The 14,764-nt window shown below is 39.8% G+C and overlaps 1 protein-coding gene across 1 annotated transcript in view; it reads right to left on the bottom strand.

Moving 5' to 3' along the window:
- Nucleotides 1–12,401, bottom strand: part of LOC113028266 (CAP-Gly domain-containing linker protein 1-like) — a 129,423-nt gene extending 117,022 nt beyond the window's left edge. The window contains exons 1-8 of the mRNA XM_026178389.1: nucleotides 12,321–12,401; nucleotides 11,893–12,138; nucleotides 10,585–10,926; nucleotides 9,970–10,263; nucleotides 9,744–9,869; nucleotides 9,562–9,656; nucleotides 8,462–8,548; nucleotides 6,096–6,161 (exon numbers count right to left, since the gene is read on the bottom strand). Coding sequence (XP_026034174.1) covers nucleotides 6,096–6,161; nucleotides 8,462–8,548; nucleotides 9,562–9,656; nucleotides 9,744–9,869; nucleotides 9,970–10,263; nucleotides 10,585–10,926; nucleotides 11,893–11,986 — 1,104 coding nt within the window. The 5' untranslated portion in view covers nucleotides 11,987–12,138; nucleotides 12,321–12,401. The remainder of the gene's footprint in view (nucleotides 1–6,095; nucleotides 6,162–8,461; nucleotides 8,549–9,561; nucleotides 9,657–9,743; nucleotides 9,870–9,969; nucleotides 10,264–10,584; nucleotides 10,927–11,892; nucleotides 12,139–12,320) is intronic.
- Nucleotides 12,402–14,764: the final 2,363 nt, after the last annotated feature.

Raw genomic sequence — 14,764 nt, 5'->3', positions numbered from 1 at the left:
TAAGTCAATGACAGGGTACAGATCAGGCACTAGCACAAACAGAATAGAGGCACTAACAGACCAGAGTTAAATAAAATAGGCATCAACCTCAATAAAGAGGGAAGGTCAGATCTCGAATAAAAAATCCACTAAGAAGACAAAAACCGCAGTAAAATTAGTAACAAAATAATACATTTAATAAAAGTTTAAAAGGGTATTAACTGGTCAGGAAAGCCAAGTCAAATAGATATGCTTTCAATCTTGATTTAAAGGATTGGATAGAGTCCAAGGCTCGAATAGAAGCAGGGAGGCTATTCCAGAGGTTGGGTGCAGCTGAAGCAAAGGCACGATCGCCTCTGGTCTTCAGTCTAAACTTAGGTTGGGCCAGGAGTAATTGACCTGATAATCTTAATGCACGACAAGGAGTTTACAGATTGAGGAGGTCGGTGAGGTAGCTGGGCGCAATGTTATTCAGGATTTTAAAAGTGAGTAGCAAGATTTTAAACTCAATGCAATATTTGATAGGTAACCAGTGTAGATCAACAAGAGCTGGAGTAATAGGATCAAATTTCATAGCTCCAGTAAGAAGGCGAGCCGCAGCATTCTGAATGAGTTGCAGCCTTCAAAGAGAGAAGGCTTGGAGACCACAGTAGAGAGAATTGCAATAATCTAACCTGGAGGTCACAAACGCGTAGATAAATTTTTCCAGGTCCCTGTGTGGTATATAATGCTTAGCTTTTAAAATCTGTCACAATTGGAAAAAAAAAAACAGATTTAACTACAGATGATACTTGCTTATCGAGCTTAAAGGAGCTATCCAAATAGACACCCAGGTTATGCATAGAATCAGAGAGAGAGTTAGCTAGGGGCCCCAGCAGGGCAACAAGCTGGTCTCGAAGAATATGGCTGTCGAACACCATAACTTCAGTTTTTTTCTCATTTAAAATGAGGGAATTATCTGACAGCCAATCTTTAACCTCTCTCAGGCAATCGAACAGGGAGTTCAGTGATGCTGACAAATCATCAGTCAGTTGACAATAGATTTGAATGTCTTCAGCGTAAAAGTGATAAGAAATATTGAATTTTTCAAATATGGAGCCCAAGGGTAGCATATACAAAGAGAATAATGAAGGGCCCAATACAGACCCCTGGGGCACACCACAGCAGAGAGGGGCAACAGAGGAAGCGTATCCTCCCATCACAACAGAGAAGGATCTATCTGTGAGGTAAGAATTAAACCAGTTAAGGGCAGAACCCTTGATGCCTACAACATGCTCTAGCCTCCTCACGAGTATATTATGATCAACCATGTCAAAGGCTGAAGACAGATCCAATAAAACTAAAACGGCAGGGTGACCAGAGTCAGCAAATACAAGAAGATCATTATAGACTCTTAGCAGGACGTTTCAGTGCTATGGTGTGGCTTAAAGCCAGACTGGTATTTGTCAGTGATATTATTTGCAACTAAGTAAGCATGTATTTGGAGAAAGACGGCTTTTTTTTTGATAAAAACTGAAGTTTTGAGATTGGCCTATAATTTGCAGGGTCTTTCTGATCGAAATTACTTTTTTTTTTTCAGAATAGAGTGCACTACCACATGTTTAAAAGCAGTCGGGACACAGCCCACTAACAATGATACATTCATTAAAAATAAGATGTAAGGCCCAGTTTCCTCAAAACCTTCCTTCATAAAACGGGAAGGAAGGATATCATGCACAGCATTTCAGTTTCTTAATTTTTCAATTATTCCCTTAACCCTTGGATGCACAACCTACCAATACCTACACTCTTCCACGAGTGGGGTCAAAAATGACCCCAAATAGAAACAATGCATTTTGCTATAAACTCTGTTGTTATTCTTCAAAATCTTTAAAACAAAGAGTTGTAATATTTTCATATTTGAGGTATTCCTCATAAAACATGTTTGTGACATGAGGCACTTTGCATTTTTATTTAGTTTTTCATTAATTTTAAGAAATTGCAGTTTTTGTATAATTGTATCACTTTTGTATGTTTGCTCTGCATATACTGCAGAAGCTTGGTCTTTCCTCTGAAAGGCACAAGTTGTTCATCTACTGTAACACAATCACTAGGTATGAATTTCTGCCTGCCGTTGACCAGGAACAGGCCCCATATGTAGCAGAAAGCTGCCATATGGTTTGTTTTCAGTCAGTAGGCTCTGGTCCTCTTGTCATCAAAGTGCAAGAAACGGTTAAATCTTTGAATTGACATACTGGCCTTGTACAATGGGTTATGCAGAGGACTCCCAAAAACACACCAACTGGTACATCCCAGTTCTTCTCACTTCCTGCAAGAATGGTCAATCAAATGAAGGCCAGGAGCTTTTGTTTGATTACATTTTTCCACTCTTTTCCCCTGTCTGTGGCTACTCTTCGTGCCTTCATGTTTGTGCATGTCAGCTCATCTTCTATTACAGGGAGTGCAGAATTATTAGGCAAATGAGTATTTTGTCCACATCATCCTCTTCATGCATGTTGTCTTACTCCAAGCTGTATAGGCTCGAAAGCCTACTACCAATTAAGCATATTAGGTGATGTGCATCTCTGTAATGAGAAGGGGTGTGGTCTAATGACATCAACACCCTATATCAGGTGTGCATAATTATTAGGCAACGTCCTTTCCTTTGGCAAAATGGGTCAAAAGAAGGACTTGACAGGCTCAGAAAAGTCAAAAATAGTGAGATATCTTGCAGAGGGATGCAGCAGTCTCAAAATTGCAAAGCTTCTGAAGCGTGATCATCGAACAATCAAGCGTTTCATTCAAAATAGTCAACAGGGTCGCAAGAAGCGTGTGGAAAAACCAAGGTGCAAAATAACTGCCCATGAACTGAGAAAAGTCAAGCGTGCAGCTGCTAAGATGCCACTTGCCACCAGTTTGGCCATATTTCAGAGCTGCAACATCACTGGAGTGCCCAAAAGCACAAGGTGTGCAATACTCAGAGACATGGCCAAGGTAAGAAAGGCTGAAAGACGACCACCACTGAACAAGACACACAAGCTGAAACGTCAAGACTGGGCCAAGAAATATCTCAAGATTGATTTTTCTAAGGTTTTATGGACTGATGAAATGAGAGTGAGTCTTGATGGGCCAGATGGATGGGCCCGTGGCTGGATTGGTAAAGGGCAGAGAGCTCCAGTCCGACTCAGACGCCAGCAAGGTGGAGGTGGAGTACTGGTTTGGGCTGGTATCATCAAAGATGAGCTTGTGGGGCCTTTTCGGGTTGAGGATGGAGTCAAGCTCAACTCCCAGTCCTACTGCCAGTTTCTGGAAGACACCTTCTTCAAGCAGTGGTACAGGAAGAAGTCTGCATCCTTCAAGAAAAACATGATTTCCATGCAGGACAATGCTCCATCACACGCGTCCAAGTACTCCACAGCGTGGCTGGCAAGAAAGGGTATAAAAGAAGAAAAACTAATGACATGGCCACCTCGTTCACCTGATCTGAACCCCATTGAGAACCTGTGGTCCATCATCAAATGTGAGATTTACAAGGAGGGGAAACAGTCCACCTCTCTGAACAGTGTCTGGGAGGCTGTGGTTGCTGCTGCACGCAATGTTGATGGTGAACAGATCAAAACACTGACAGAATCCATGGATGGCAGGCTTTTGAGTGTCCTTGCAAAGAAAGGTGGCTATATTGGTCGCTGATTTGTTTTTGTTTTGTTTTTGAATGTCAGAAATGTATATTTGTGAATGTGGAGATGTTATATTGGTTTCACTGGTAAAAATAAGTAATTGAAATGGGTATATATTTGTTTTTTGTTAAGTTGCCTAATAATTATGCACAGTAATAGTCGCCTGCACACACAGATATCCCCCTAAAATAGCTAAAACTAAAAACAAACTAAAAACTACTTCCAAAAACATTCAGCTTTGATATTAATGAGTTTTTTGGGTTCATTGAGAACATGGTTGTTGTTCAATAATAAAATTATTCCTCAAAAATACAACTTGCCTAATAATTCTGCACTCCCTGTATATTATCAGACATGAACATCTTCCATACATCTATTGGGGAGACAGTACTAAACCCAGGTGCAAGCCCTGGCTGACTAATTCAGAATATTGTGGCCAGAGCAGTAAGAGGGGCTCATTCTGTTAGACTCAATATCCATCTCCTCTTGAGAGGACTCATCAGAGGACTCCTCTGTATCTGACTGGCCTTATTCAGTCGGGGGGACAATAGTCTGGGTCCTCTTTGTCTGAGATCTCAGATTCTGAGTCAGTGCCTCCAATGGGCTCTTCATCCCATCCGTCCTAGATCATTTGTAGGGCCACATGGATCCTAGCTGGCCTTATAGCAGCCATGTTAAATATTTTTTAAAAATCAGAAAGGACAATGTTTGAAATGCACAGGAAACTTTAAACAGGGCTACACATAAATGGTCCTCAGGTGCGCATTTGCTGTCAAAATAAAAGACGCGTACCAGATAAGAAGTTGGAACGCTCGTTTGTGTACATAAGATGTTCTGGAGGAGGACAGACGTTTGTTCAAAACTCTTAAAGATGTTGAAGAAGCAAGCTCCGTCAGCAATTACTTAGGTGTTCCTCCACCACAAAAGAAGCGTGTACTCTCTGAATTTCCGGGAATACTTTTTTTTTGACAGCGAATGCACACTTGCGGACCACTTATGTGCAGCCCTGACTATAAATCATGTATGTTACTGTGTAAAAATTAATTCTTGATCCATCAGAAGTGTAAGTGGGACAGTCAGAGTTGCTAAGAATGAAAGTTTCATAGAAGATTACATAGGAACTGCTTGGGGTCACTTGTGGAAGAGTGGGGTAGTGATAAAAACTGCATTTTTTTTAATTAATGAAAAAATAAATAAAAATGCAAATGGCCTCATGTTACAAACATATTTTATGAGGAACACCTGGAATATTAATATATATCAACTTTTCATTTTAAAGATTTTGAAGAAAAACAACTCGTGGGATCATTTTTGACCCCACGTGTTGTTTTTCTTCAAAATTGTGAAGCCTTAAATATATTGAACTACACTATATAAATATATTGTGAAGCCTTTTGAAGTTTTTCTTCAAAAGTGTGAAGCCTTCAGTAATAAAAGTAAAATGATTAAGAAATTGCTCACAGAGAGCCTGGGAGGCCGAGCTTGAAGAGTCCGGACAGGGATTTATCACTGATTTAAAAATTTTGAATAACATTCGAGGGTTGTGGCTATTAGTCTCAATAATATCTGATAGGAAAGCTGCTTTAGCTGCCTTTACAGAGTTCTGGTATTACTACAAAGAATGTCATAGGATATCTGAAGCCTGTCTTTTTTCCACCTCCTTTCAGATTGACGGCAGACACGACATAAGGCTCGTATAGTGTCATTTAGCCATGGTTGATGAGAAGTTCTGGGACATTTCATCTTTATAGGGGCCACAGTATCCAAGATGGAACAACAGGCGGATAACAGATAGCATAGCGTTGGCAAAATCATCAACCAAAGGAGGTGTGAAACAGTTAGTATCCGTACAATCTGGATCAAAAAAGGCAGAGTTTAAAAAGGCTGTAATGAAGTCAGCCACAGTCTCAGAGTTAATGATACGTACGATGACAGCCTTTAGAATTTAATTCAATAGCACGTAGCTCAACATCAAACATGACCAAAAAATGTTATTTCTTCAGCATTTTATTTGAATGCAGTTACTGAAGGTTTGCACTACTCTGCTCCAGCTTATGACCTGGAACCACCAAACAAATAAACAAAAATAATAGCAGACTCGAATTCTCTAAAATCTGATAGCACATTTATTGTTACTGTCAGTTTAAGGTTTGTAGAATAATGATGAAGTTAAACATAGCCACAGCTTTTAAAGGATCCTTTATCTTTAATGAAATGAACATGTGCAATATTCTCACTATTGTCTTTGTCTCTTCACACACAGTTAATTACATCAAACGTAACAATAAAAAGAAGCTTTAAATATCACTTCCACTTAGTGCAATTTGATCTTTAATATAATAGACATTTGTTGTGAAATAAACAAAATAATATCTAAAGTTTCCTTCATAACTCTTTACAATACAGAGATAAACAGAGCTGGGTCAGTAAATTCTGAATGTTTATAATGGAAAGACAAACCTCACGATTTTTGTCCTCCAGCTTCGTCTTCAGGTCCGCCGCTGCTGTTTCTTTCTCCTGCTGGAGCTGATTGATGATTTCAGTATTCATGTAAAATGTTACATGAAGAAAGAGCAGAAGGAAGAAATGTTCATATTTCAGACACAATAATGAAAAAACAACCGGAGTGAAATTAAAGCTTGTTCATGTTCATGTTTAACAGACAATAATGATAACACAACCAGAGTCACATTAAAGCTGCAAATAAAAGCTGTATTATGCAAATATTAGGGGTGCAACAATACTCGTATCGATATTGAACCGTTCGATGCAGTGCTTTCGGTTCGGTACGCATATGCATCGAACAATACAACATTTTTAATTTATTTTATCAACTTTCCTTCTGACTATGCTGTCTGTGTTGAGCGCTCAGTGGATCTGCGCTCGACAGTGCAGCCTAGGCGGAGTAGTCGAACGCAGATTCACTGAGCGCAGGGCAAGCTAGCGAGACAGAAGTTAAGCTCTCCTTGCAACATGGCAAATTGAACCTCCCCACCCTCATTCAGATCTGGCGTTTGGAACTATTTTGGTTTTCATGTGACGTATGACCCTGAAGGTAAGCGTGTCATGGAAACAGTATGTTGGATGTGCCACGCAATGCTCAATTACATAGGTGGGAACTAGTGTGTTAGCGCAGTTAGCTCGTTAACGTGTTCGCCGTCCAGCCCCACGCACGGGGCGATCCGTGGTAGCTCGTTAACGGAGATTTGCCGTGTTGTGGCGTTAATGTCATTTTAACGAGATTAATATATGACTGCACATTTACTCCGACAGCATCCTAGTGCAAAGACAAGTGGAAGAAGACAAAAACAACAAGCACGCATGCTACAAAATTTACCCGAGTTATTTAGACAGCTGTTAGCACATGATTCTCCTTATGGGTACCTGATATGTTTAATATGCTGCTGAGAATATAGCCCAGAAGAAGCGTATAGTATAGCTTTTATTTTGGAAAGAGCCATTTCTCTGTAATAAACACTCTTTTCCAAAGAGGAGTGATTCCTCAACCAGATAAAGGGCTCACAAAATCTCTAGCCCGACGTCCCGGGGCTAGCGATTTTTCCAGGCGGGCTACCAAAATCTATCTCTGCCCTGTCCGTCGGGCTATCACCCCTAGTAAATATAACAGAATGATATATAAAAACTAATACATGAACAAGTATTTGTAAATAAATTGAGACCCTGGAGAGGTCACCAGTCTATCGCACTGTATGAAAGGCTCTGAGAATCTGGAGAGAACCCGTGCAGACACGGGGAGAACATGCAAATCCAGTCAAGATGGGGGATTTGAACCCAAGACCTGCTTGCTTCTTTGAAATGGTGTTAACCACCATGCCACAGTACCATGTTTCAGTGTAGGCCTTAGATAACTGACAGTCTGGACTAGTCATTAAACAACACTGGTTGAACAGTCTCAGCAGTGCCTGTGCTTTGCATTTTGGATGAGGAGAGCTCAACTTTCTCCTCCAGCATCTCCACTTTCTACTGAGGCAGCATCAAAGTGTGCTGAGCAGCTAAGTCTCCATCTGGTTTTACAGTTTCGGGGCCTCAGAGAGGAAATCACTGAGGAGAAGATCACCAGGACTTCTCCTCCATCCATCCAGGAAGTCGAGCACAGATGTTGTCTCAGCAGAGTCCATAACATCATCAGAGACTCTGCCCACCCCCATCATGCACTGTTCTACCTGCTGCCCTCTGGAAAGAGGTTTAGCAGCATCAGGACCAGGACAGCCAGATGTTACAATAGTTTCATTCTCCAACCATCAGCACACCAACCACCCACCCTGACTGCCTCCCCCTCCCCTCTGTCCCCCATGACTGTATATTTACAGCAGTGTCATTTCATGGCTGAACGATGATTGTACAGTTTTCTGCTGCTTTTGTTGATGTTCAATATATTTAAAGATCCTGCGCAGCTTTTCCTTATTCATTTCCTTACTAATAAACTAAAATATTTGTTATTTTTTATTCTCACATGGATCTTTCTTGCATTTTATACCTTTAGACATTAATTTTATTTATTTATTTTTATATTTGATGATGAGTAAATGCACTGGAATTTCATTCTGATGTGCACTAACTGTTCCGAATGACAATAAACTCGCGATTCCATTTAATTCTGACACATTTCTGCAAGCCAGTCCTTTCTTTGAATTTCAACGTGGATTATAAATTTAATATATAGAAACAGTTACTTTTTTAGACATTTGTTACAAAATAAACAAAATAATCTCCTTCATAACTTTACAATACAGAGATAAAGAGACATTTAATAGGGACACATTCACACACACATGACAAATATATACCAAATAACAAATACTAACCTCTTCTTTAATGTCCTGCAGATTCTTTTCAGCTTCCTCCCTCCTCTTTTGTTCGTCCTGAAGTTTCGACGTCCAAATTATTGGCCACTAAGAGATGGCAGACAAGCCAAGTACAAATACGTTGTTACTGTACTTCAGTATAATTTTTCAGTATCTTTACTTGAGTATTTTTCTGAGATCCTTTTAGTTGTACTCACATTTTTAAACAAATAGCTGTACTTTTGACTAATTATATTTTCAGAACAGGCTTGTTACTTTTTTTTTTTTACGCACTGCTGAGGAGTCATTATTTTACATCACTGTGAGCCTTCAAATATCAAACTGATTTGAGCCAGGAGATGTCGCATAAAAAGAGATGACATGTGCCAAAGTCAGAGGTTAAAGTGGACCCCTAGTGTGGCATCTCTTCATCTGAGCATCTGCTTTTTCCTTGCCACACATTGACCTACTTTGATGGGATTCTTGATTCCCAAACGTGCTTCAGTAAGAAACTTAGTTATATTTGTGCTGTGATGTGCATGTAGTGGCCGTTATGTTGTAAAACAGCGCTGATGGCAGCAACTGGTTGCACAACTTGGTACACTCGGCCAGAGGAGGAAAAATCAGTTTGTGTTGGTCACGTGACTCAGAGTTGCTCTCCACACAGTGCTCATTTATAAAGTGCTTTAAAAACCCAAACGTTTGAGTGCAGCTAGAAAAAAAACAAACAGCACAAATGTAGTCAAATAAACTGATTTTTAGTTTTACTGTAGTTATTTTCCTCTCAGTTCTCGATTCTCTCACTAGTTAGCTAATTTTAGAGAATTGTGGATCAATATGATTGTCATTGTGTAAGATGATTAGATCTTTAGCAGAGTGATTACATCTTTAGGATGAATACTGACTTCTGTTTCCTACACAGACACACACACATATCACTGATCACATCACATGCTCATAGAGACACCCATAATGTCTGTGTGGTAACCGTGTGCAGTTTTTTTTTTCTGTTAAGCATTATTTCAGATAGTTTTATTTTTAAATTAGGATTAATATTTCATCTCATTTCTGAAAAACAATGAACATCTTGATATTTAACTTGTTCGTGTTTATCCACTCACGAATGAAGTCTTATTCCTAGTTTTGGGAGAAGAGCCTCTCAGAGGAACTTCAGCACCTCCCACATCAGTCTGATCCTCTGGGCTTCTGTTGTTCTCTTTTTGAAATTAAAAATAAATGAGAAGGAATGAAAATGAAAACATTGATTTATAGTAGAGGTAGGAAAAAATTATCAGTGACTTACTGTGTTTCTTCATTCTACATAAAAGGACAGCAGCTGATGAAATTAACAGCATGATGCAAAGAGCCAAACTAACAGCCAAACCAATGATGACAGAGGGAGAACTGGATGGGACCTCAAAGAAATCCTCTGAAATGGTAAAAAAACAAAACAAAAAAAAAACCTAGAAATCTGGACTTCAGATGTTCAAAAAGTGTTTCTATCATAAATGCAATAATATAATTTGAACCTGGAACATGTCTGTGTGTCTCTCTGCTCTGGCTGATTTTCTTCTGTTGGACTCTGCAGGTGATGTTGTTGCTGTGTCTTTTCTCCACAGTCACTCTGCTGCTGACAGTATAGAGGTCATCAGGACCTCTGAGGGTCTCTGTAGGTCCAGCAGAGAGGAGGTTTCCCTCCCCGTCCAACCACAGCAGCTCAGGCTCTGGATACCAGCCTGCAGACTCACACTGTAACACCACTCCTGCTCTGTTTTTGTCAATCCCTGATAAACTGATGACAGGTGAGGTGGCAGCATCTGATGCTGAGCAAAAGAAAACATGACATTTCAAAGTCAATGGGCATTAATGAAATTACAAGATGCAAAAATATACTTGTGTACCTGTAAAGCTAATAGACTTCTGAATTCATAAATTTGGTCACTTACAAAGAAATGAAGAGTCTAAAATGTTTATGTTAGCTTAATTTTAATGGCGAGAGACTATTGAAAAAAAAATCCAGAACAAAAAATTTGTCTACAGAATCAATTTATTCCATTCCGACCTCTCCATCATGGGCAAGAACAAAGAGCTCTTAAATTATACCAGGGACAAGACTGCACAATACAAGACGAGAAGCTACTTACCAACAACTAGCTCGACGAAAGCTTCTTTTTCCATCTCTGGAATATAGCATTTGTATGTCCCTGTATCATCAAATTTCACTTTGGAGATTTTCAGTGAAATATTTCCGTACTTGAGCTCATCAACAAACAATGACGTCCTTCCTTTGAAAGAAGGATTTTTTAATTTTTCGATTTCCTGACTGGCACGTGAAACGTAGACAAATCTGGGGTCAAGGGAAGATCTTGTCCACTCCAGTGTCTTTATAGAAACATCGTATGCAGGTTCCAGATGACATGGCAAAATTACATCATCACCAGCTCTTGCCACCAGTGCCTGAGATGGACCAATCAACTGAGGCTGACCTGAAAACAAGTAATAATAATTCTTAAATAAGAAATCACCAGAAGGAGGGATTTTTTTAGCATTATCTCACAATTTTTTTTTAAATTACTAAACCTAAAGGCCATGTCTCTAACAAGCATCTTCTCTGATTCTAAAACTATTAACATTATTGTTAGTGTATAGTGTTTGTTAAAATATAATACTATATAGCTATCCTGTTTAAATACCTCTGCTGACAGAAACTGAAATGTGTTGGTTCATAAAAAGAAAACAGTTCTGTATCCCGCCAGTGTTGTTTTGACTTCTTAAAATATGGATCTTAATAAAGGCACATTAAAAGCACAAATATAAATAATTAAAATGTGTGCTTGAAATATGAAAAAAAACAAACATTTATTTATGTCATGTTTCAGCTGTATGCAGGCAGGAATTGGACCCAAACGCAAACTCATTGGAAACGGGATTGAACTCAAAATTGCAGCTTTTATTGCTGAACACAAAACTCTACAAAACCTAAACTGGGAAGAATCTAACAAAACACACAGGAAGCCACAGGGAGAAACACACAGCATGAGGGAGATCACAACACTGACACACAGAAACACAGGGCTTAAATACACTGGGAAATAACGAGGGGAATGAGACACAGAAGAGGGAGCACAGCTGGGAGAAATCGGACATAACGAGACCCAAGGGAAGCGAAACTCAGTACATTCACGTAGGACACAGACCTTCAAAGTAAAACAGGAAATGTAACATAGATGCAGACTTGACTAGGGGAGACAGAGCAACTAAGAAACACAGAGGGCGGCTAACTAAATACTCAGAAAACTAAAGAGAATACAAGAAAGCCAAACTAAGACACTAGACTAAAGAATAAACTGGGGCAACAAAGAGAACTAAGATCATAATAAGAAAACTCGACACAAGAAACTCAAAACACTGGGTCACTGACTCAGGACCGTGACAATTTATGTATTAATTACCATTACAGACATCCTTTAGGAGAATGATGAAGATCAGAACACTGAAAGCTTTAAGCAGTGATTGAGGAAACAGTCCATCCTGCTGATGAGCCATCCTGCAGCAGATCAGGGGTCCCCAATCCCAGTCCACGAGGGCCGGTGTCCCTGCAGGTTTTAGATGTGTCCTTGATCCGTCACAGCTGATTTAAATGGTGTAGTAGATCATGCTATCTATACTGTCTTCTACAATTGCAGTAGTGTCACCTGCTGTAAAGGTACAGAAAAATCTAGTTCATAGATTCACCTTTTCCACCCACATAAAAGCTTTAGAACAACTTACACTTGGACTATATTCTTCAACCCAGTTTGACTCCAACAGTTTTAACAGTTTTTTAGACAGAAGCTACATGTCACATTAATAATAACATTAAATTTAATAGACAACATACCTGTTGACTGTGCTCTCTCTCTGCAACTCACTGAATGACTGTTAAAGAAAAACGAGTACAAATGATCAGTGATAGTTTCACTTACAGTGTGAACTTTGAGCCTGCTCCTAAGTAACACTTAAGTTTCATAAACACTGCAGCAGCAATTAAGAAACCTGTTGGTGAGGACTGTTCCTTTGTTTCTGTCTATCTTATCAAGTTCATAAAGAGTTTGTAGTTGTTTGGTGTATTTTTTGCTGCAGGGAGCAGATTTGCTGATGTATCTCCTACAATCTTATAAAAATGTAAGTGAAAGTAAGAGTTAAACAGTGAAAAACAAAAGAAAGAAAGCTCTTCCTGTTTTACCAATTTGATTTACCATAATACAGATTGCTCACAGAAAATCCTCTTTGTTCTGCATGTAGCTTAGTTCATGGCCCATCAGCACTTTCATTACAGTAGGTGTGCAAACATAGATACACCTATTTGGGCCCTGCTTGATATAATTGCAAGTTTGGCCTCCCCACACAGCTCCACCGTTCTCAGTGGTATATGGAGCAATGTTCCATATTTGATACGAGGCAATAATGTACTGAGGAGGTGTGGCCCCAGGCTCAGCTGCAGAGGAGAAGTGGGTCACATCAATAAATGCTTCACAGTAATAAAAACATTTCAGTGTGTCGTGTCCACTTTTATATGTACCATGTGTTCACTGTGGAGCACGGGTGGGCAGCCAACTGTGGGCCTTGGTATCGACGTAACATGTGAGACAGTGGGGCCCTGCGCAGTGGAATTCCAGTAGGGCAGTCCACGCCCAGAGCATTTGCATACTGTTTGTGTACACTGTGGACAAATATACCCTACATTTCATGCCAGTATATGCGGTCTACAGTCGGCTGCCCACAGTGTCCATGTCTCCATGGAGGCATGTTTGCTGAGGATGAGCTTTTGTTTACTTTTGTTAATCTATTTATTTCAACACTCAAACAAAAAACTATTGAACAGAAGACAATCATGGAAAGGATTGCCAAATGATTAAAATGCCTCATTTTAGCATTACCTGTTATTCTATTTAATGTATTTAAGTTGGACCTACTTGGACCACTCAATTAACTGATGAATTAACTTATTTACTACAAAGGTCATCCAACCCGGGGGGGGGGGGGGGCAATGCAGGGGGGGGGGTATGAAAATGAAATAAATAAATAAATAAAATAACGGTTGGACACTGCTAGCATAATGAGCAGGTTTTTGAAAGCGCTCCCACACAAGCAGGAGATGAAGCATCGCTGAATATGTTTCCAAACCAACCTTTCCTTTCAAGACAAAAAGTAGGAAATATGGTGAAGCATATCTTCCCTTTGGCTTCAACTGCACAGGTGCCGAGGTAGGTCTCTGCAACAGTATTAGTTACCCCTGCGTGGGTACACACACTGGGCTCTCCAAATCACGGACAAACAGTATCCCACATTCTTGATTTTAAGTTTACAAACACTTCTTATAATGACTAACTACTCCTGACATTTTGGAGATGTTAGCTCTTTATACAGGAAAGTTACAGTGGGATACAAATAAAATCAGGCTGATCCTGCCACGATTTGTTCCCTTGGTTCAAATCATGGACAAACAGTATCCCACAGCTGTTTTTGTTTTTGAAGCCCTTTTGCACAGAGAGGCATTTTTTTAAATGTATTGATAGCAATGTTGAATATTATTACACAGGGAAAAAACAACTACATGTAAAATAATCACACTGTGACGCCTCTGCCTTTCTCAATGGAGGGACAGTAACTTCGTGTGTGTATGTAACCGTGTAAAACCTGAAGTTAGTAAGATTAACAGTATTTTGTCTCTATCTGTAAACAATAACGTGGTGCACAGCATGACGTGAAAAAAGGCACGCACCTTTGACGTTGCGTAGCGAAATCTGTTTCCTCGTCAACAACGGAGTGGTGGGGGGAGATTTTTCATGTAAAAGAAAGGGGAGCCTAACAAAAAAGTTTGGGAACCACTGATCCAACCCATGGAAGTTCATTTCTAGAGTCTAGATAACATAAAATGTGTTATGCACACCGTTATTTTCTCCAATTTATTGGATTTATAACAAATTTCACATAGCTGTCACTCCATCCATACATCCTCTTCCACTTGTCCTTGTCAGGGTCATGGGGAGGCTGGAGTTACAGGGTGAGAGGTGACACACACCCTGGACAGGCTACCAGTCTATTGCACAGCCAACACAGGCAACCATTCATACTTACAGGCAATTCAGAATCACCAATCAACCTAACCCCACAAACTGCATGTCTTTGGACTGTGGAAGGAAGCCAGAGTACCCAGAGAAAATCCACGCAAACACAGGGAGACCATGCAAACTCCAGACAGAACTTTTTGATTTGAACTCAGAGTCTTCTTTCTTTGAGGCAACAGTGCTAATCACCAGGTTATTGAGCAGTCTCTCCATA

This window comes from Astatotilapia calliptera, chromosome 2, assembly GCF_900246225.1.
Source record: "Astatotilapia calliptera chromosome 2, fAstCal1.2, whole genome shotgun sequence".
In the NCBI taxonomy this organism is placed as follows: domain Eukaryota; kingdom Metazoa; phylum Chordata; class Actinopteri; order Cichliformes; family Cichlidae; genus Astatotilapia; species Astatotilapia calliptera.
Note: the sequence above shows the minus strand (reverse complement) of the source record. Positions and strands in the feature narration are given on the sequence as shown.